Raw genomic sequence first — 23,764 nt, forward strand, 5'->3', positions numbered from 1 at the left:
TATGAATTAAATGTATCATGTGACATGAAATCACTGACATTCATGAGAATTATCAAAGAAAGACTCTATATAGAACGATAGCATGCTACAGGAAGTACTGCCCACAGATGCACGATATGAATAGCAATGCTGAGGGAGACGCAGCTGTCTGTGACATTGTGGCATTGCAGAGCTATACACCAGATGAGTGTCACAGGTGAGACAACGGCTGTGTTTTGAGCATGCTTGTTCACATACGTATTTGCCTCTGTACTGTGTGTGTTACTGGAATATCCTGTGAGAGATCATACCTGACATAGAACATCTGGATTTGGATGATTTTATAACCCCAATTTATAAGAAAAACAAAGGAGGCAAAATGTAAAGTGCGTACTGTGGTGCAGTGGTTAGCACTGTTGTCTCACAGCAAGAAGGCTCGGGGTTCGAGTCCTGGCTCGGGCGTGGGATCTTTCTGTGTGGAGTTTTCACGTTCTCCCTTTGCCTGCATGGGTTCTCTCTACTTTAGCTTCCTCCCACAGTCTAAAGACATACAAATGGGAACTAGTCACTCTAAATTGACTGTAGGTATGACTGTGAGTGTGGTTCTGTCTCTATGTGTTGACCCTGCGATGGACTGGCGACCTGTCCAGGGTGAACCCCGCCTCACGCCCGAAAGCTACTGGGATAGGCTCCAGCCCCCTCGCAAGCCTTAACAGGGTAAGCGGAAGAAAATAGATGGATGGATGGAAGGAGAAATGTAAATGTGGAGACATCCAAGGAGCTTAGCATTTTGCTAATACTGTGATCATATAAACACCCAACCAATTACCAAACACTCAGTGGGCCAGTGACTTCCAACTTTGCTCTCCCAAGTCAGGCGTCTGATGACGTTGCATTGGTCCCACTCCACTTTTCCAGCATTTTTCATGATGCTTTTAATGGTCTCAGACTTATTTCTTTTTAGATGGGGTTCTTGGTACTGAAGGTTAAACAGTGAGAATAAATTTGACAGACCAGTTCGGCGAAGATTTGAAATCAAGTACATCACAGATTACAAGTGGATGGAGATTTCAGTAGGGAAAGATTTACAGGGGATAAGCAAGAGTTTAATTAAACTTCTCTGTTGGGGGCTGTCCTAAAGAGGGTGGGTTGGATTTAATCCAGCCTCTAGGAAGTCTCTGAGTTTCTTGGAATTCACCACGCAAAACTAATGGGTGTAGTGAGAAGGTTTAGAGATGCTTGACAAGGATTTTCTGTTGAGTTAAAATGAGCACTAAGGCTCTAATGATAGATGTGTATATAATGTCGAAATTGAGAGGTCAGCTAATTAATGTTGTGGATTACGTCACATTCTTTAAAAATGAAAAGCATCTTTCAGGGTTTCTCTGATGTTTTAGGCCAGTCAAGTAAGTTTATTTGTAAAGCTCCAAATCACATTAGCTATCTCATAACACTTAAGTAATATATGTAATTATGTGCTGGCAAATACAATACAAGCACAATGCCGATGTTAATGCTAGTACAGTAGTGAGAATACTATTATGAGTACTACGAGAACTAGTAGTTCTGGTCAAAGTTCTGCCGGAGGTGGGAGTTAAAGATCGTTCTGACTGGTTCTTCTGCCAGGCGTTCCCAACAAACCCTCACTACTCGTTTGGGCCTGCCAGGTCTGCGCGGCATCTTCCCCTGCCATCTGATCCAACTCACCACCAGGTGGAGATCAGTTGACAGCTCAGCTCCTCTCTTCACCCGAGTGTCCAGAACATGCGGTCGCAGGTCAAATGATACGACAATAAAATCGATCATAGACCTGCAACCTAGGGTGTCCTGGTGCCATGTGCACCAGTGGGCATCCTTATGCTCGAACATGGTGTTCGTTATGGCCAAACTGCGACTTGCACAGAAGTCCAATAACTGAACACCAATTGGGGTCAGGTTGGACCTGCCGTTCCTCCCAATCACACCTCTCCAGGTCATGCTGTCGTTGCCCATGTAAGCGTTGAAGTTTCCCAGTAGGACAATGGAGTCCCCAGCCGGGGCACCATCCAGTACCCTTCCCAAGGACTCCAAAAAGGGTGAGTACTCTGAACTGGTGTTCGGCGCATATGCGCAGACCACAGTCAGGACCCGTTCCCCGACCCGAAGGCGCAGGGAAGCAACCCTTTCGTCCACGGGGGTAAACCCCAACGTACAGGCAGAGAATCGAGGGGCAACCAAAAAGCCCACCCCCGCCCTCCGCCTCTCACCCCGAGCAACTCCAGCAAAAGAGAAAGTCCAACCCCTCTCTAGGACTCGGGTTCCGGACCCAGAGCTATGTGTCGAGGTGAGGTCGACTATATCTAGCCGGTAACGCTCAACCTCTTCCACCAGCTCCAGCTCCTTCCCCACCAGAGAGGTAATGTTCCATGTCCCAAAAGCCAGCTTCCATGTCTGTGGTTCAGACAGCCGAGGCACCCGCCTGAAACTGCCACCCAAACCACATTGCACCGGACCCCTCCGGTTCCCCCGATGAGTGGTGAGTCCAAGGGAGGACGTGCCTGTGTCTCCTCTTCGGGCTGGGCCCGGCCAGGCCCCACGGACCAAGGCCCGGCCACCAGGCGCTCGCCTTTGAGCCCCCACCCCGGGCCTGGCTCCAGGGCGGGGCCCCGGTGCCCCCCCGGGCAGGGTACATGTAGCACTTGCTGGTTTTTCCATGAAGGGTCTGTTGAACCGTTCTTTGTCTGGCCCTTCGCCTAGGACCAGTCTGCCTTGGGTGACCCTACCAGGGGCAAAATGCCCCCGACAGCATAGCTCCTAGGGTCACTAGGGCACTAAAACTCCTCCACCACGGTAAGGTGACGGTTCCAGGAGGAGCAACAACTCGGGCATGGGAAGAGTTCGGTGAGGCCATGGAGAACGACTATCGGTCAGCTCCAAAAAGGTTCTGGCAAACCGTCCGTCGCCTCAGGGGGGGAAGGCGGCAACTTGCCCACACTGTTTACAGTGGGGGTGGGAGGCTGCTGACGTCAACTGGGGAGATAATTGGGCGGTGGAAGGAATACTTTGAGGAACTCCTCAATCCCACCAGCACGTACTCCGTGGAGGAGACAGAGTCTGGGGAGTGCTTGGGGGAGGGGGTCGTCCAATCTCCGGGGCAGAAGTCGCCGAGGCAGTTAAACAACTCCGCGGTGGCAGAGCCCCAGGGGTGGATGAAATCTGCCCTGGGTATCTCAAGGCTCTGGATGTAGTGGGGCTGTCTTGGCTGACATGTCTCTGCAACACTGCGTGGACATCGGGGGAAGTGCCTTTGGAGTGGCAGACCGGGGTGGTGGTCCCCGTCTTTAAGAAAGGGGACCAGAGGGTGTGTTCCAACTATCGGGGGATCACACTTCTCAGCCTCCCTGGTAAGGTCTACGCCAGGGTACTGGAGAGGAGGGTCAGGGCGATAGTCGAACCTCAGATTGAGGAGGAGCAGTGTGGTTTTCGTCCTGGCCATGGAACCATGGATCAGCTCTTCACCCTCGCTAGGTTGCTGGAGGGGGCATGGGAGTTTGCCCAACCAGTCCACATGTGCTTTGTGGACTTGGAGAAGGCTTACGACCGTGTTCCCAGGAGCATACTGTGGGGGGTACTCCGGGAGTACGGGGTGGATGGCCATTCGGTCATTCTACCGGAGGAGTGAGAGTCTGGTCCGTGTGGCCGGTAGTAAGTCGGACTTGTTCCCAGTGAGGGTTGGACTCCGCCAAGGCTGCCCTTTGTCACCGGTTCTGTTCATAACTTTTATGGACAGAATTTCTAGGCGCAGCCGGGTGGTGGAGGGGGTTGAGTTTGGTGGGGGGAGGATGTCGTCTTTGCTGTTTGCGGATGACGTAGTCCTCTTAGCGCCATCGGGCCACGACCTCCAGCTCTTGCTGGGACAGTTTGCAGCCGAATGTGAAGCGGCTGGGATGAGAATCAGCACCTACAAGTCTGAGGCCATGGTCCTCAGCCGGAAAAGGGTGGTTTGCCCACTCTGGGTCGGGGGGGAGGTCTTACCTCAGGTGGAGGAGTTTAAGTATCTCGGGGTCTTGTTCATGAGTGAGGGTAAGATGGAGCGGGAGATTGACAGGCGGATTGGGGCGGCATCCGCAGTCTTGCGGTTGCTAAACCAGTCTGTTGTGGTGAAGAGGGAGCTTAGCCAAAAGGCGAGGCTCTCGATTTACCGGTCAATCTACGTTCCAATCCTCACCTATGGTCATGAGCTTTGGGTAATGACAGAAAGAACAAGATCGCGAATACAAGCGGCCGAAATGAGTTTCCTCCACAGGGTGGCTGGGCTCTCCCTTAGAGATAGGGTGAGAAGCTCAGTCATTCGGGAGGGACTCAGAGTAGAACCGCTGCTCCTCCATGTCGAGAGGAGCCAGTTGAGGTGGTTCGGGCATCTGATGAGGATGCCTCCTGGGCGCCTCCCTCTGGAGGTTTTCCAGGCATGTCCAACTGGGAGGAGGCCTCGAGGCCGACCCAGGACACGGTGGAGGGATTATATCTCTCGGCTGGCCAGGGAACGCCTTGGGATCCTCCCGGAAGAGCTGGTTGAAGTGGCTGGGGAGAGGGCAGTCTGGGCTTCCTTGCTGAGACTGCTGCCCCCGCAACCCGGACCCACCGGATGAAGCGGAGGACGACGAAGACGAAGACTAGAACTAGTACTAATACTGATGTCAAAGGTGGCAGCTTGAGCCTTTTCAAGTCTGTAGCCTCCCCCAACAGCATTAGTCAGGGATCTGGGAAATGGGGAAGCACAAAGGCTCTGGAGAAGAGGACACATTAGGACCAAGTATGAGTACAGGAGGATAGTGAAGACAGAGAGTGAGAGAGAAGTCCACTGTATCATGGGAGATCCCCTAGCAGTCTAAGCCTTTAGCCGCATAACTAAGGGCCAAGCCAGCCCTAACTAAAAGCTTTATCAAAAAGGCAACAGGCAAGGTTTTAAGTTGACTCTTAAATTTAAGAGTGGGTATCTGATTCCTGGACCAAAACCGGGACACGATTCCACAGGAGAGAAGCCTGATGATTTGTGGCACTGGCTCCCATTCTGCTATTAGATACCCAAGGAATCACAAGTAACCCTGGATCCTGGGAGCAAGGAGTTCTAGATAGATAATAAGGGACTATGACCTCTGTCAGGTTACTGTTTGTTGAGGGCTTTTTATATTAGAATGACAATTTTGAATTGTATTCTGAATTTGACAGGGAGCCAATACAGAGAGGCCAGTACAGTCTTCTACTGGTTCTTAATACGCAAATATTCAATATACTGGCAACTGCATTTTGGACCAGCAAGAGAGTGTTTAGGGACTTATTGATGCAACCTTATCGGGAAGAATTGCCGTCATCCAGCCTGGAAGTGAAAAAAACGGAGAGACCAGTTTTTCTGCATCTTTTTGAGACAGGATGTGTCTGATCTTAGATATGATAGGAAGATGAAAGAGGCCAGTGGAAGTTCTGTGTCCACAGCTGCACCCACAGGAGTGACATGAAATTGTTTCAACCACTCACTTCAAGGGCCTTTTTCATCTAAAGAGGAAATTGTCAAAGGCCTAATGGTTGGGCATTTCCAGAAGACCAGCCCATGGCTCTCTTTGATTGGCTAAACATTTGGAGTGACATGGTTCAGGATCAGAGCCAGTAAGTAGGAGGAGATGGAATGGGTCTGGGAATGGGTTTTTGTTTTTTGTTTTTTACATTATGATGCAACTATGACAAATACCCCAGTTTGGGAATCATGGATATCCATCCATCGTCATCTTCCGCTTATTCCGACACATTAAGGGTCGCGGGGGGGGCTGGAGCCTATCCCAGCGTCAACGGGCGAGAGGCGGGGTACACCCTGGACAGGTCGCCAGTCCATCGCAGGGCCAACATAGAGAGACGAACAACCATTCACAGTCACATTCATACCTACGGTCAATTTAGAGTATTCAATCAGCCTAGTCCCCAATTGCATGTTTTTGGACTGTGGGAGGAAGCCGGAGTACCCGGAGAGAACCCACGCAGACACGGGGAGAACACGCAAACTCCACACAGAAAGATCCCGTGCCCGAGCCAGGACTCGAACCCGGAACCTTCTTGCTGTGAGGCCACAGTGCTAACCACTGCACCACCGTGCAGCCAATCATGGATATAGGCAATTAAATTGCATTCAAAAAGAAGTGCACCATTGAGGCCATGTGTTCTATGTAGTGCATTTCTGGTTCATTTGAAGTCAAGTAATGGCAGCATCAGTGATTGAACTGCTTCAGGCCTTGGTTTCACTGTGCAATTATGTTGACTGTACAATATACAATGTCACAGTTTATAAGTGGGGAAAAACAGGACACAAGTGCTGACAGCATTCAAACAAAGGCATTTAATATTCAAAAGGCAAAGGATCACCACAATTTTGCAAACTGGGAAAAAACAAACGTCTCGGGCGACAACTTGCCCACTCCGTGTACAGAGGGGATGCTAGGCTGCTGATGTCAGCTGGGGAGATAATTGGACTGTGGAAGGAATACTTCGAGGAACTTCCAGCAGATGCGGGTCTGAGCTCCCGCTGTGAGGGCTGCATGCCTGTGTTTTTCTCTCTCATCTCTCATCTCATCGCACTGACGATGTCATGAGGTAAACAAACAACAGTATGGATGTCATTGAATCGAACTTTAGCATTGTCGTTGTGTGCATTGCACTTTTGTGATGATGTGCAAGATCGCTATACAAATTGTTTATAAACACCATCACGCTTGCGCAGTTCACGTAAGGGTTCCCCGATTGGTGGGAGTTCCCAAGCATGACGTAGATTAATTCATGTAAGATCATACACATGTAAATTGTTTGAAAAAAGGGAATGAAATTGCTGCTTTTCAGAGAGTCCTGGGTACATCAACAGGAAGACTGCTCTTATGGCAGAGGGCAACAACTTTATTGAGAGGTGAGTGAGCAGCTCTCGCAGTGCAGCCCAGCCCAATATTTTTTTTTCCAGAGCTTCCACAAGGACAACCTGACAGGCGGCACAGTGACAAAATCAGAATGCAACAGGAAGGTAGAGCTATGTCAACAGGTCATATCGCAGGAAACCTGCGACAACGCGGGGTGCCTTTTTCCCACTGCAGGCGAGACGAGCAGAGCTGAGGCGAGCCGCTGAACACCTGGGTTGCTTGGAGGGTCGGCGGGCGTGGGTCAAAATGCCGAGGCGACCCTTTCAGTGCCCAAACACCCAGCAGACAGCGTTCAAGCAAAGTTATTTGATATTAAAAAGGCAAGACACCACAAGAGTACAAACTACAAACAGAAGGGAAAAAACAAAGCATCAAACAAAAGGGGTCGACAGGCCTAAGTCCTGGACAAGTAAAAGTAAAAACAAAACCAATATAAAATTAAAGCTGCAAGCAGCGTTGTTAGGGCCTGAGCCCCCGCGCGGCCTACGGCCGCGTCCTTGACACCGGCCCGAATCCAACGGTGTAATCGGCAAATCCCTAGGCCTTGTAGTTTAGGAGATACGAGCCTCAGTTCGCTGCACAGTGTGACTGCAGAGCTGAGAGCCGGCCCTTTAAGAGCCCCTCCCTTCTCTGCTCGCTCTCTGCCATCTCTGTCAGAGTGGAGAGCAGAGCTGAGAGCAGAGCTGCCAGCTGGCCCATTAAGAACCCCTCCCCCGCTCCACTTTCTTTGATCTGTGCTAGAGTGGAGAGAGTGGAGGATTAAGAGAAATGTAGTGTGTAAAAGCTGAATAACTCGGCCTACGTTGGTCAAAAGTAACACAAAATACCATATTTTTGTAGGGATTTTTGTCAGGAATACAGTGATATGTTTTTAAAAGCTGTGCGATGTATGGTATAGACGTGAGAAGCATTTGTTCGAGAGTATGTACCATGAGAGGACACGGCCTCCCCATTGACTTCCATTGTAAGCGTGAAACGTGTCTCCCCGACTTTGACGGCTTATAAAATGGGAACCGAGCGCGTAGTATATTATTCTTACTGAACTTTTAATCAGCACAGTTGGGAGAGTAATGTGTGAAAGTTTGGAAGCCCTGGCATTTACGGTTTAGGAGGAGATAGATTTTGTTCGGGGAGTAAAAAAAGTCCTGATTTTGACAGTTTTGTCCAATTTGTGGACATTCTGTTGGAGATAGGTGAGGGGTCAGAGTGTAAGAATTGTTCGTCTTGATGAGACGAGTCCAAAGGTGTTGGTCCCATGTTTGTGGGAGTTTTGTGTGAGGAGTTATAGCGCGCGAAATTAAAAAAAATTATCTTTTTTTTGTGTGGCTCCCTAGGTGGCGCTATAGACTTTTGCGGCGTTTTTGTTTTTGATTAGTGAATGTTGAGACATACCGAACGATTGTGCCGAATTTCAGCGAATTTCATGCATGTTCAGGGGGTCAAATTAGATTATGCGCGTTATGCGAATTATGCGCATATAGCGCGCACTCATTGAGAGCAAGAACAGTATAATACCAGGTTTTGAATGGGTGTGTATGTGAAAACTGGCTCCGGGCCGTCTGACCCAGTTGCCTAATGGGTGTTGGGGGGGCCTGGGACACTGTTTAGTGTGTGTTTTTAGTGTTTTTAGTGCTGCTAATGTGTTGCTCTGCCGAGCAAACATAATAGGGTCTTCGCCAGAAGTACCTTCTGGCTCAGGCCCTAACAAGGCTGAAAATTAAACTTATGGAACAGCTGGGACCACAATGAGGAAACACAGAGCATAACTAGGATGGAGACAAAATGAAACGGGTGGCATGGCTCAGGGGTAGAGTGGCCGTCTAGCATCTGAAGGGTTGCTGGTTCAATCTTCAACCCCGGTGATCATGTCAAAGTTTCCTTGAGCAAGATACTGAAACCATAATTGTTGCTGATGAGTAGGTTAGCACCTTGCATGGCAGCCTTCACCGTGAGTGTGTGTGTGAATGGGTGAATGAGATGACACTGTAAAGCGCTTTGAGTGCTGCTAGAAAAGTGCTACATAAAACTGAGTCCATTTACATTTTACTGTTTACCAAACAACAACAAGAGACAATGGGGAATACAGAGGTTAAATACACAGGGGGAACGAGACACAGGTGGTACAATAATCATAAGTACATCTTGACCAAAACATAAAGTACAAGAGTAAGCCAAACAGACTTCCCCAAAACCTCTCAGTATAAACCAAGGATACTTAAGTATTTTAAGTATACTCTATGATAATATGTAAACTGAAAACATTCCCTGTATTTTTAGTTTGAGAAAAATCCCTAATAGCACACTAGAATTAACTATTTTGAATGGGTTGGCAAAATGCATTAGTACATCACTGGGTCTATGTATTGCTAATACCTGGTTAAGAGGCAGAGCAGATGAGTCAGGTCTATTCCAGGCCCAACTGTCAGAGATTAACCCTTAGCTTGGGATAATTACATCAGATCCCTTTAATCCCAAACAATTTACCTGGGCCACAGACTGTCACTCAATTAGCAACTTTACTGCTGATGAAATTTCCACAAGTTATGTTAATGTCACATTTGGTGATTCAAAATTTGCTTTACATGTTAACATTTGTATGTGATATGGGACTCATTACATTGTTATCAACATAATCTCACTTTCTCACCTTTCAAAAATGATAATGATGAGGATGAGGGGGAGGAGGATGTTGTAAGTCAGAGGGGGAATTACAGCAATATCACCATGTTAAGTAGTCCCACTACTCAAATGAAGTTCATCATATGCCATCAGAGGGTACCAGAAATACATTTCCTGCTGTGTTCGGGCACATGAGAGGCAAACAACTATGTGTAGCCCAATAAATGGCTTGAGTCGTGGTCAGAGAGCCAAAATATGGAAAATTGTGGTCCAGCTATATTGATATAGATGTTCATCATTTGATCAGTGTAATCAAGTTGGGTTTTAGGAATGATTCTCCAAGAGGATTCAAGCTTCAAATAAACCTGTTCACCCAAGTTACTGTAGGAGGTTGAAAGATGAAAAAAACACCGCTGGGTACCAAAATATCAGTGCAGCTATATTCAATAAATTGCAATATTGATGTAAAACAATCTTAGGATAAGGTGTGCCGAAACAGAACAATAAGGGCATGCAGGAATAAATAACTACACACAATGTGTGTGTATGTGTGTGTTTGAGTGCGCATATGAGTGTGTGTTAGTGTGTGTGTTTGAGAGTGCATATGGTTGTGTGTTTGTGTACGTGTGTGTGCGTGTGCACGTGTGTGTAATAAACGCTTGTATAACTTCAAACTTTAAAAAAACTTTATTCACAGGTAATTTATGTATTTATGCAAATTATCTTTGAAGCCAATCAAAGTCCAAGTAGCTTTTTTCCTTTTCATATATTCTGGATTTTTTTAATGAGTGAAAACAGTAGGTGACCATTCAAGGATTTTTGCATCTTATTTTTTTCTTTCAAACACATCAAATAATCATGACTGCATAACAGTTTATTTTGTGTATAGGGAATTTGTGGGAAGAGTTATAAACTGATGCATTGAGTTTGGGAGATAAGCATTTACCTGGCTTGAAAAAACAAATGACAGATAAATTTTGTTTTATTGGAAAGCCTCTGCACTTTGTTGAAAGACAATGGTAAATTATTGAAATACTGTGACATCCTGACATGCATCAAACTTGCAGAATTGTTCAGATCATTGAGGAGAGCACATTTGAAAACTGCAGTAGATCCTCACATTAACAAAGCAACACTTCCAACTGCAGTAAAACAGATCCATACTCTGTGAGTGTATAAGTAGATGTTCTATTGTGGATGAATGAATGTATTTCTCACCAAACCCAAAAGCAGTAGAGAACAGTGGCAGTGTTGAACGGGATATGCATCCGCCTTTTCTGTGACATCCTGTGGCTCGATCTACTTCCAAACACAGAGTGAGTCCCTCCCAAGCATGGGGAGGGAACAATTGACATCGAGGTCAAAAAAGAGATACATTGCAAAAATGCAGCCTGAGAATTCAGTACCCACACTCCTCACTCCAAGCTGATGTCTTCAACATCAAACTTTGAGATTATGTTGAGTTTTTGTCAACACCTGGTTTTTTGTATTTTTTTCTATAATACTTAATATATCATATTCCTGGTGTTGAGTCAGAAGTGTTGAATCACTTACCAGAAAGTCTCTATCTGATCTGGGCTTTTATTTGATGACTGGTTATAAAACATTCAAACTCAGGAGTCCGATTATATCATATTTGTACTCACATTGTGTGCTATTTGTGCCTTTACACTGTATTCCACAATACAGTGTTGTACAGCTGTCCTTTCAGACCTGGAGATGCCATTTTTTGGGGGGTGGGGGTATTATTTTCTGTGGGTCGTCATAGTTAGGTACCAGGAAGTACGTCAAAACAACAACAACAAAAGGAACAATTTCAAAATTTCATCAAAATCAGAGTAACACCAGACTTCCATCTGTGATTTTACACTCAATGCTTCCCTCGATAAATTAATTATACAGACCCACCCCTACCAACCCACCTCCCCCCACCCAACCCACCCTTTCATCCACCCCACGTATCCCACCCCGCATCCTTTAACCCACCCAACCCACACAAAATTTCTCTTGAAAAAAGAGCCCCTTGAGCTTCAATTTCAATGCTGATCCACGTTCAAGACTATGACACCCCCACACACAAATACACCTGACAAAAAGACAAGAAGAAACAGAAAAAAAGGGAAGGAAGGGGGTTCTAAGGACATGCTCTAGAGCAGTGATTCTTAACCATAAGGCGAGCGCCAACGAGTGGACCGCAAAAAACCTTCAGTTCTTCACTGGTGGGCCGCATGACTGCAATGCAGCTTCCCACCACTTGATGGCGGTGAGGCGTCAGCCAGTTGTTTAACACGCTCCAATACACGACACCAGAATAAGAAAGATTGTTTCTATGACAACAACAACTGTTTCTGTGATAACGTCAACTGAAAAAAAATTTAGCAAAAAATGGAGAAGTTCATAACGAGAAAAGGAAAAAATTAAGATGAGTGTGAAGCCGGCCCCTCCTCAAGTAAAAAAAATATGCGCAAGTACAACCCCGACTTCATTGGATTCGGCTTTATTACTGGAGGTAGCGAGGAAGAGCCGGCAGCTCAATGTGTTGAATGTGGGCTGACATAATCCAACGAAGCACTGAAGCCTTTAAAATTAAGGCGTCATATGGAGACCAGACATGCACAATTTACAATTTGTGGGAAAACCGGTGGATTATTTCAAGAGAAAAGAAGCAGAGCTACAGATACAGAAACGATCCATCGTATCACTGACTGGAAACGCTAAATTTGCTTTGAAAGCAAGCCACTTGGTAGCCAGACGTGTAGCGCAGACTAAGAATGCGTAACTGAGGTGAACTTGGGTTCACCATCGCAGAGGATTTAATTCTGCCTGCTGCTGTGGCTGCTTTTAGGACTTCTTAACTGTCAGTAAGGTAAGAAGTCCTAAAATTTGTCTGAAAAAAAGAAAAAGAAAAACCTGAATGTAGTTATTGTTTTCATATGTCTGAGAGACAGGTTCATGTCTCTAATTGAGAGGTTAAGTTATTGTTATTCATTTGTCACAGATTGAAAGAGGAATGTTTAAATCCATCCATCGTCGTCTTCCGCTTATTCCTTATCAGTAAGGGTCGCGGGGGGGTTGGAGCCTACCCCAGCATCTACGGGCGAGAGGCGGGGTTCACCCTGGACAGGTCGCCAGTCCATCACAGGGCCAACATACAGAGACGAATAACCATTCACACTTATACCTACGGTCAATTTAAAGAATCCAATCAGCCTAGTCCCCAAATTGCATGTTGAACGGTGGGAGGAAACCCAGAGAAAACCCACGCAGGCACGGGGAGAACATGCAAACTCCACACAGAAAGATCCCTCGCCCGAGCCGGGACGAACCCAGAACCTTCTTGCTGTGAGGCCACAGTGCTAAACACTGCACCACCGTGCAGCCGAATGTCAAAGTCTTCCATGCAAATTCAAATTGATTAGCAGTATTTTAGTTTGCACTTTATATTTTATTGCAGTATATTTATTTAATTGGAAATTTTTATTATTAATGTATTTATCTTATTACCACAGAATTTTATTTTTTAGAATTTTTCTTCAGTTTTGAGTATCTAAATCAGTGTTGTATGTACAGGTCAGGTTCACATACATACACAATATAAATAAATGTCTTTGAGAGATGATCACAGTGTATCACATAATTTATTTCATAAGGTTTTAGTTTGTTAAATTATGAATGGACATGACTTAGTTATTGACTACAAATCAAACCAATACTCTGATGAGTTAATTTTTGAATAGGCCCCGAGCCACATTGTCCTTGGAAAATTGGGCCCTGAGGTCAAAAACGTTAAGAACCCCTGCTCTAGAGGGCATTATAAATTTGGCTTCATTGACTATCAAATTGTTTCGTTTTATTTTTTTCCTCTGACATTGATCTTTCAATACACATGTAGTAGTTCATCAAGGCCTTCAAATTCTCTAATTGTAGGACCGTCCTTATTTTTCCAGTTTTGCAATGTAAGCATTTTTACGATAAGACAGGAAAAAAAGTGTCTGCCAACTATATCTCATCCCCTCATAACTTCCATATGTTAAATGCATCGCTGAGGAGACTCTAAATACACTGAAGCTGTTATTTGTGCAAGCACAGTCAGTCTGCTAATGAGACTTTAGAGCTAGTTAATAGACTCAATTCTGTCGTCACTGATTAAAAATTCATCAAAAATTCCATATTTGTCAATTTTGTTATGCTATTGTTTTGCAACAATATCCCAACATGAGTATTAAAGTATATTTGACTAACTCAGTGTTATTATTTTTACTTTGAGACCTATTGAAATCTGTACTGCATTCAAATTGCAAAAGTACGAGAGGCGTTTTAAAAAATGGCATAAAAAATTCAGGTCGAGGCCCTTAGGGTAGGCTGGAGACATTAAAAACAAACAGCTTTCTTCAAGGTGCACAGTTTATTTTTTCAGTGAAATGTTTGCATTGTATTGCTATTACTTTTTAAAACAAGAATTGATTTGGATCGTATTGTGACCTCGAGAGTTGAAATCAAATTGTGAGATTTTCAGACTATTTTCAACAATAATTCTAATTGCCAGTACTGACACTTGCATCTAAGATGACGTCATAAACATACATCATGTTACCACATTACAGCTAGATGTAATGAATGTAAATGCAATGTGACCAAGGTGCGGTGGTGCAGTGGTTGGCACTGTCGCCTCACAGCAAGAAGGTTCCGGTTTAGGGTCCTGGCTTTGGCATGGGATTTTTCTGTGTGGACTTTGCATGTTCTCCCTGTGCCTGTGAGGGTTCTCCCTGGGTACTCCGACTGCCTCCCACAGTTCAAAGACACGGAAAAGGGGACTAGGCTGATTCCATCCATCCACTGTCTTCCGTTTATTCCTGTTAAGGGTCGTGGGGGGGGGGGGGGCTGGAGCCTATCCCAGCGTCTACGGGCGAGAGGCAGGGTTCACCCTGGACAGGTCGCCAGTCTATCGCGGGCCAACATATAGAGACGAAAAACCATTCACACTCACATTCATACCTACTGTAGCAAGATGAGTAGTCTATCTTGTTTTCCCCTTACTTTTGGCTATAGTGGTTACCGTGGTTACTATGGTTTCCTTTTCTGTTTCAGGTTCAGCCAATCAGTGGCCGGCCAGTATAAAGTTGGCAGTCCACTGCACTCTGGCTGCGTCCGAATTACCAAGTGGCAACCTATGTCCTACTGCTACGACCTACCGCTACAGCCTACTCCTACAACCTAAACACGGCAGCCCCATTCAGGTACCCTAGATTGGAGGTGAAACACCACCTCTGCTGGCAGAGCACAGATACCACAAATAGGTAGACAGCACCAATGAAAGCCCCCACGGGCTGGCCTGACTGTCGCACTGAACTCCACTCTGAACGCACGTTTCGCTCATTCTCTATTATTAAGCACATTAACGCACCTGTAAAGTTTTGTTCACACCAAACGTGAACACACCTTTAGTCATCAACAATGACGATAAATGTTCATGTTGCATAAGAATGGGAGACTGTTGGTGGCGCAAACTTGGCTTGCGCGTCCACAAGTTTTTAGGGGACGAAGAAGAAGTCCGCGGTGCATTGTGGGCCATAGGTAGCTCCTTAGGATGCACCTGAACCGACCTACAATGTGGGCGTGTTTATGCTGGAATTTAGGTTACGAATTAGGTTGCTACTCACGCCGGTTGTGGTTTCCGACATCCTACGACCTACGATCCGACTTACTTGGCAATTCGGACGCAGCATCTCTCTCTCACGCGCTCACCGGTCACTTCCGGGGTAGAGGCCGTGTGTCCAGCAGCGGGGCTGCGTCCGAATTGTGCGTCCCCTCGTGTTTGCGTGAACTGGCGGTTGTAGATGCGGATGCAGGTGTGGTCGAAGGTAGATGCAGGCGGCTGTCCAGAGTTTTTCTTTTTCCTCTCTCCGCTCCTGAGTGTTTGTGTCTGTTGAAAGATATGTATGAAGCAATATACAAGTTACATTAGTCCAGTGTATCGAGTAGATTTTAATTGAGGTTTTTTTTGTCTTATTCAGTTGTCAATACAAACACTCTCCTGGAGCCGCTGCTGCTTTGTCTACCTGGCTGCTTTGTGTATATTGAGTTGCCGTTTGCATCTGTTACTGCCTTCCCAGCGGTACCGGCGACCGTCGGAGTATTTGTGCCAAGCCCCTAAAAGATTGCTTTGTCTGCACGCTTGTGCAGGGCTAGCATTACGCTGGAGCCGCTATCCGCGGCCGGACACGGATCTGTTTTATTCGGGACTGGCTGCTCTGAATGTGTGTGTGACTGGGTGACGGGAGAGTGTGTGGGTTTGTTTTTATGGTGAACGGATGCGATTGACGTGTTGGGGTTTATTTGTATTTTTTGGGGTTTATCCTGGGCTTTGTTTTAATTGAATTAATAGACTGTGTTTTCTGTCACTTGGGTAACTGTTTTAATGTTTTTTTTTCTCATTATAATTTGCTTTATTTGGGCAGTTATTAGTTGATAGATGTATTTGTTTGTGATATGCCCAGTAATTATAGTTTAGTTTTCAGTATTTTTCTATGTGTTGCAGACCCACTAATTGTGTTATTTCTTTTCCCCTTCTCAGTTGCTCGAGGCTGGTGGTGGCGGTGCTGGTGATCTGGTGGCGGTGCTGGTGATCTGGTGGCGGTGCTGGTGATCTGGTGGTGGCATCCTCCTGTTCCATCATGTTGTGTCCCGGGGTGCAGGTTTTTCTTCACAAGGTGTGTGTGGTACATGCACTTGGTGAAGTTTTTCCCTTTTTTTTGTTTGGTGGATCCCTCCCCTGCAATAGCCCTCATCCAGCCACTTAGGCCCCAGCCCTGACTAGGTTTTTCTTTTTTTAGTGTGAATGTGTTTTAAGGATGACTATTTTAAAAGAGACAACAAATGCAATTTGATGTTTAAATAAATACTGATTGTTGAACCTTGAACCACGTCTCTTGCCATTGTCTGGTAACCACGAACTTGTGTGCCTTGTGTCCAATCCAATAATTCTCTGGGTGAAATTCCCAGGGTGGTGGTGTTGACAATTTGTCTTACTTTCCTCTATCCTTGTAATATAAATCTAAGAATTCTTTGCAGGAACAAGGAGAACATGCAGACTCCACACAGAAAGATCCTATGCCTGTGCCGTGACTCAACCCCGGAACCTTCTTGCTGTGAGGCGACAGCACTAACACTGTGCCGCCGACTAGGCTGATTGAATACTCTAAATTGACCATAGGCGTAGCTTTGAGTGTGAATGGTTGTCTATTTGCGATGGACTGACCTGTCCAGGGTGAACCCCGCCTCGTGCCCGAAAGCCACTGGGATAGGTTCCAGCCTCCCCGCGACCCTTAACAGGATAAGCGGAAGAAGATGGATGGATGGCAGGATGGCAATGTGATGAAGAATACATACTTTACAAAGACCTCAACCGGGTATATTACAAATCCAGATCAGGCTTTTTCTATCAGTGAAACTGTTTCAGTTTGATAGGTATTTAGAATTAATATAAATATTGGAGAGGCAGGAGGGATTTGCTCCTGTGAAGGGTGCTTCGGTGTAGCCATCATGAGGGCCCATTTTATTCACAACCGGGTGGTTGATGCACTTCAGATGAACAAAACTTAAGGCATTAGGACCTGGCGGAGGAGGATTCTTCTCCCACTGCCTCAGGATACCCTGGGCGGGACATTGTGGAAATAAGATACTGAAGAGATTTTCATGCCCTGAAAACCGAACCAGACGATTCCTGATCATCTAATGCACTTTTTCACTTAGCCATAAAAAATTTAACTTCATAGAGCTAAGATCAGTGTTTCAGGGATCCATTTACGCGCAACTCTGGGAAGAGAAGTTAAGTTACTGGAAAAACCGAATAAGGTAAGAAAAAAGTTACAGATACGGGGTTTGGGGGCGGCGGAGCTCACTTCAGCTGTTGCTTAGTCATGTGAAAGAGTCCAAAAAGTAAGACGTAGAGATGCCAGTATAGATGTAAGTAGCTTGGTTCATCGACGTTGTTGGATGGCGTTCAAAAAAAATGGGGGGCGGGCGGGATGACGCCCAAGTAAATTGTCGAAGTATACTGCACACAATCAGAGGAAGAGTTCAGCCTTTAAGGGACGTTACACTACATGTTATGTAACATTTTTCAATGAAGGCAATTTAGGGTTTATACATACACTTACTATCGTGTGTTAAAATAGTATGAAAATTTTTTCCTAACATTTACTCATTCCCTTTCACATCCAATGTGTGTGACTAGTAAGAACATCATGAGATGTCTGTTCATAATATAAAAGCATCTAAAGGACCTAAAACTAAACCGCATTCAACATCATTGTCACTGGCTCCTTTGTCAATGAAACAGAGTGACCTTTCAATATTTTTAAAAAGTAGTACATGAGGAGTGCATGGACATCACGCTCAAATATCACTCCGTCTTTCTTTGATGGCTTTGTGAGCCTGTAAATACACATCTGTAAAACTGCTGAGATGGCATGCTTGATATCTGACTCTCACGTTCCATCCATCATCTTCCGCATATTCCTGTCACGGGGGGGCTGGAGCCTATCCCAGCAGCTACGGGTGAGAGGCGGACCGGTTGCCAGTCCATCACAGGGCCAACACATAGAGACAAAAAACCATTCACACTCACAGTCATACCTACAGTCAATTCAGAGTATCCAATCAGCCTAGTCCCATTTGCTGGGAAGAAGCTGGAGTATCCAGAAAGATACCGTGCCCGAGCTGGGACTTGAACCCAGAACCGTCTTGCTGTGAGGCAACAGTGCTAACCACTGTACCACCATGCTGCCTGACTCTCAGGTTTTAAAATTATATTTTCTTAAGATGCTACATTGTTCTGCCACCCAGCTTTTACATATTTTACAGTACAACAACATCTTGGCTGGAACTGTAAAGCACATATGCTCATATGCTTTGAAGCTAATTTCCCTCTTATGGCCAAGTCTCTGTGTGTGTGTGTGTGTGTGTGTGTGTGTGTGTGTGTGTGTGTGTGTGTGTGTGTGTGTGTGTGTGTTCATGTGTGTGTGTGAGAGAGAGAGAGAAAGAGAGAGAAAAAGAGAAGGGGAGAGACAGACTTCTTCCAAACCCCAAGGAACCAGTATGCCAGCCATCATCAACCCAAAAAAGAGAAATTAATTTTAAAGCTTATGTGTTGTTGAAATATTTATGTCTTACATTTGATGACCACTGTTTTAGCTTAGATATTTCCTGCAGCTGCCTACAAGGCTGACAGTTATGATATTCTTGCCTTAGGAAATCAAATTTGACTTGTGTGCTTGATCTTATTTATAGATGATATTAGCTTTAGAAAAATTAAAAGCAAACCTAAATTACCATGTCATGACCTCTCTCAATTTGGAGATATAAACAAAAGAATATTAGAACAAACATCAATCCAAAGACAGTTTGGTTTCTTTTCTTATTTGTGACATTTGGTTTTATATCTCCACATAGGTTTTCCTTCATCACCAGTGCACCATGTGGATAAATCTGATTGCGTCAGTCCTCATGGCCATTGCTGCCTCAGCTGCCACCTCAGCTTCAGCTGACAAAGTCCTGAGTGCACATGCCACCACCCTGGCTGACAATAGTGTCAACTTGGCGTTTAGTCTTTATCAGAACATGGCGAAGGAGAAATCTGTAGAGAACATCCTCATTTCTCCTGTTGTGGTGGCCTCTTCCCTAGGTCTGTTGGCTCTCGGGGGAAAGGCCTCCAGTGCCTCTCAGGTCAAAACCCTTCTAAATGCAGCCAGTTTGAGGGATGAGCAACTGCACTCTGGTTTGGCTGAACTCCTCACTGAGGTGAGTGACCCCAAGATCCGCAACGTCACCTGGAACATAAGCAACCGCCTGTATGGGCCCAGCTCCATCAACTTTGCTGAGGATTTTGTGAAGAACAGCAAAAAACACTATAAATGTGATCACTCCAAGATAAACCTCAGAGATAAGAAGAGTGCTGTGAACTCTATCAATGAATGGGTGGCCAAATCCACTAATGGCAAACTGCCCGAGGTCACCAAAGATGTAGAGAAGACTGATGGGGCAATGATCATCAATGCCATGTTTTTCAAACGTGAGTCTGTTTATTGTATGTATGGATCAATGTATCTATTGCATTGATTTTTCCTGAAAGTGGTTTAAAATAGTTTTTTTTTTCTTGCAGCTCACTGGGATGAGCAGTTCCATCATAAAATGGTGGACAACCGAGGATTCATGGTTTCCCGAAGCTACACTGTTTCAGTGCCGATGATGCACCGCACAGGTACGTGGAGTCAGTAAGAGATACATTCCATTCATTCATATATTGTTCATAGAAATGTCATGCTGAAAAGACACTTATTCAGAATTTTTTTTAGATATTAGGGATGCACTGATATATCAACCATATATTATTATCTGCAGATATCCATTTATTTGGTAAATATGTTGCTGTTTACTGATGGCAGTGCTAGTCAGTGTTTCTTTTTTGATGTGGAAGAAAATATAGAATTTGTGCTCATTCAATGCTGTATCTGAAGGTCTGGAGTGTTGGGTGTAGGGGTTTAAATAACTAGATCCATGAATGAATGTATGAGGGATCGTCAAAGACATTATTAATTCTGGTCCTCTCAAATACATATGTTCTCCTTTCACATGCTAAAATTTACTCTCACACACATACGCACATCCTTTCATATCCATGTTGTTTCTACCCAAATATATATCTTTACTTTTCAGCATGTGTTTTGATTCTCGCTTACATATATTCCCACTTTCACACAAATGTATTCCTAACTATCATATACACATATTCTAACTCTTGCATAAACATAGTTCCAGTCTCACATCTAGTCAAGTCAAGTCAGTTTTATTTGTACAACGCCAAATCACAACAAAAGTTATCTCATGACACTTTAAAAGTAGAGCAGGTCTAGTACCACATTCCTTCAATGAATTTACACCCAACAATTCTCCATCAGCAAGCACATCCTGCAACAGCGGCGATGAAAATCTTCCTTTTAACAGGCAGGAACATCAAGCAGATCCAGACTCAAAGGGGACGGCCTTTTGCTTTGTCCGGTTGGGGGAAAGAGAGCAGGAGAGCGGGGCAGAGACAAAGACAGATAACAGCAGAAGACAGATATACAAAAGGAAAGAGAGGGACAGAGATAAAGAGGGAGAGAAAAGGAAGAGACTGATGGACAGATGGGGACGTGAGCAGGTCATGCTGAGGGTGGCAGCTTGAGCCTCTTCAGGTCTGCAGCCTCCAGCATCACCCGGGATCTGGGATGAGGGGAAGCCCAAAGGCTCTCGAGAAGAAGACGAGTTAGTAACACGTATGAGTTTGATTTATGTATAACATGTGCAGACGAACAGAGAGGACAGAGAGGAGGAGAGAAAAGCCCAGTGCACCATGCACCATATATATATGCATATATATATATATATATATATATATATAAATGTGTGTGTGTGTGTGAGTGTGTATTTATAAGTTTGTCCACACAAACACAGTCACGAGCTATCGAATAACAAGAGTCAATTGTCAGTGTCATTTTTTAATTAAAAAAAATGTTTTATGTCAATACAACTAAGGTGAAACACTTAGGTAAATTGATTCTTTAGTCAAAAAGTGTATTTTGTCTTTCAAGTTCTCAAGTTCTGGTTTCTTGAGCTCAAAAAGACTTTTGTTATTCCTGCATCACTACTTTTAACACAAGAATGCTGAAGGCCAGCCAAGTTTATTGAGCTTGAATCTATTGGTGACCACCACTAACAACAATTGCAGCAACAATACAAAACAGCAAAAACAGTGACAAAATACCTGCTTCCCTCATCTCAAACTCATTTTTTTCTGGTTATTTGACTGAAAGACAGCCTTTTCCTGACACTAGCACTAACTTTTACCATTTTGCTCTACAGAATATAATAGGTATGTAAATACCATATTTTGGGTTTGAAATGTTTTCATGCTTATTTAACATCTCAGTTTCTTACAAGAGCCTATATGAGATTACAGCATAGAGGTTGTTGAGGACATGCCATCATGCTAAAAAGAAAAGAAATAAGTTGTCGCCATGCAGTCACATATCCATGTTATGGTTTGTTCAGAACATAATGCTATCTGTATACTTGTAGCACTTGCATTTGCTCTTCAAAATTAATTAGTTTCCTTATAATGATCCTGCTGAACAAAATGTGTCTCAAAAACTTTTCCACACAGCTTATTTTCTTCATTAATGGTACATTCCAGGGATGAATATATGAATATGAATATTCCATCGCAAGGGAACCCATGGAGGGTCTAACTTCTGTGTTGGCTCATCTCTGCAGCACTAAGATATGCAATATTAAATGTTATTTTTGACCAAGAAATGAAATAAAACCAGAGGGGTGAAAAAAAATCAATCTTTTAAGCATAATTATTAGGTATAATAGTAGATGTAGATGTGAAATATATCATAGTTTTAACTTACTCATGTCCTTACTGTAGCTATCTGTGGCTTCTATAATGATGCAACTGATAAGTTGTCCCTCCTGAGTATGCCGCTGGCTCATAAGAAGTCCACAGTGGTGTTCATCATGCCCCACCATGTGGAGCCCCTGGAGAGGCTGGAGAAGATGCTTACCAAGAAGCAGCTGGACATGTGGATGGGCAAGCTGCAGCAGATAGCTGTAGCTGTATCTCTGCCCAAAGTCAGCATGGAAGTTAGCCATAACCTGCAGGTAAAAGAGGCAAAATTTGGAAATGTCTGAATTCTTGCCCCATGGCCTCTCTGCTTACGGTGTAATTTTCATGATCTTCTCTTAGAAACACCTTGAGGAGCTGGGCCTGACAGAGGCTATGGATAAATCTAAAGCTGATTTGTCCAACATCTCTGGGAAGAAGGACCTCTACCTGTCCAGTGTCTTCCATGCCACTGCCATGGAATGGGACACAGATGGAAATGAAATCGACACCAGCATCTTTGGAACAGACAAGCTGAAAAACCCCAAACTATTCTATGCTGACCATCCTTTTGTCTTCTTAGTAAAGGACCAGAAGACCAACTCCATCCTGTTCATTGGTAGGATGGTCAGGCCAAAGGGAGAGAAGATGAGAGATGAACTGTAACCCTGTCCTGAATCTTTGTGTGTATGTTTTTACTGTCATTGACAGAAAAGAGATGAATATTTGATAACACGCATTCCTGTACATCACAAGGTGAATGCATTCCAGAAACACCTGACTGAAGAGATATGTGAAAGCATTTTGCTCCATGTTGTAATTATTTTTGAGGTTGTTAATGGCATGTGAACAAGCTGTCAACATTTCACTTGGAAAGGCAATGATAAATATGACCACTGTAAAAGATAGTGATGTTACATTTTTTGGGCCTATAGCCTGTTGTGTTGTTAATGGTGTTGTACTGCTTGCCGTACTGTAAGCCTACAGGCCCTTTTCATAGCAGCCATTTTGACCTGCCATTCTAGGGCAAAGACAGGTGTAATTATTCAGTTAAAGCCCCATTCAGTTTATGTGTGTGTGTGTGTGTGTGTGTGTGTGTGCGCATGTGTGTCTTGCATGCGTTTTAGACTCTTGGTCTTTTTCAGCCACTGAGCCACCCTCTCATGTTCACAAATTGTTTTTTAGTTGAAGCTCACTTTTTTAGGTACATTTTTACACAAATATGTTTCCTCATATTCCAATTTACTGGGAATAAACTGGCACGAGCTAGCTCTCATCATATTTTAGACAGGGAATATGAGCGCAATGAGCTTAATGTTGAAAGACATTTCCACCTCATCAGTGCATTATCATAAAGATAAACTGTGAGGATAACTGCAAATACATGCTCAAGCCCTTTTCTCTAGAATCAGCTAGACCTGAAAACCTAAATTAATTGAATTCTGTGTCACCACCTTCAACATTCATACTGTGGAGGAATTTTGTCGATGAAGGAATTTGTCAGACTCAAGAAACCACTTTAATGGACATCCCTGACAGATGTTACAATGTTTGCTGTGAGATGAGTTTGAGTCAGCTCCCCCGAGGACATCTGTGCCTGACATTCATAACCAGTCATACTTATATTTGTCGGGCATTACTCATTATTACCGAATTAGAACATTATGCACAAATGTGACCTTAATGTAGTCTAATCACAGCTATGCATATTGAAAACGCAGGTGTTGGAAGAGTTCTCTGGGAGAAAATCTTCCTGCCAAAAGCATCAGAACATTGCAAGTAATATTCCCAGAACATTCTCACAACA

The 23,764-nt window shown here is 44.4% G+C and overlaps 1 protein-coding gene and 1 long non-coding RNA gene across 4 annotated transcripts; both read left to right on the top strand.

Moving 5' to 3' along the window:
- The first annotated feature begins 105 nt into the window (after positions 1-105).
- Positions 106-16,450, top strand: LOC147249151 (uncharacterized). 3 transcript variants are annotated; one of them, XR_015119406.1, is made up of 4 exons: positions 106-196; positions 6,841-6,904; positions 14,619-14,767; positions 16,105-16,450. It is a non-coding gene; the product is annotated as an uncharacterized LOC147249151 (long non-coding RNA). The 3 variants fall into 3 exon arrangements; XR_015119405.1 differs by lacking the exons at positions 106-196; positions 6,841-6,904 and adding an exon at positions 11,794-12,039; XR_015119407.1 differs by lacking the exons at positions 106-196; positions 6,841-6,904 and adding an exon at positions 12,065-12,396.
- A 597-nt stretch (positions 16,451-17,047) lies between these two features.
- Positions 17,048-22,891, top strand: LOC147249152 (serpin H1-like). The gene is made up of 5 exons (XM_086179260.1): positions 17,048-17,384; positions 18,984-19,602; positions 19,693-19,791; positions 22,003-22,235; positions 22,321-22,891. Exons 2-5 carry the CDS (start codon positions 19,008-19,010, stop codon positions 22,621-22,623), a joined length of 1,230 nt encoding a protein of 409 aa, XP_086035386.1. The 5' UTR covers positions 17,048-17,384; positions 18,984-19,007; the 3' UTR covers positions 22,624-22,891.
- The last annotated feature ends 873 nt before the right edge of the window (positions 22,892-23,764 follow it).

Source organism: Aulostomus chinensis, chromosome 15 (assembly GCF_037954235.1).
Source record: "Aulostomus chinensis isolate RoL2024-O1b breed Wild chromosome 15, RoL_Achi_v1.0, whole genome shotgun sequence".
Taxonomy (NCBI): domain Eukaryota; kingdom Metazoa; phylum Chordata; class Actinopteri; order Syngnathiformes; family Aulostomidae; genus Aulostomus; species Aulostomus chinensis.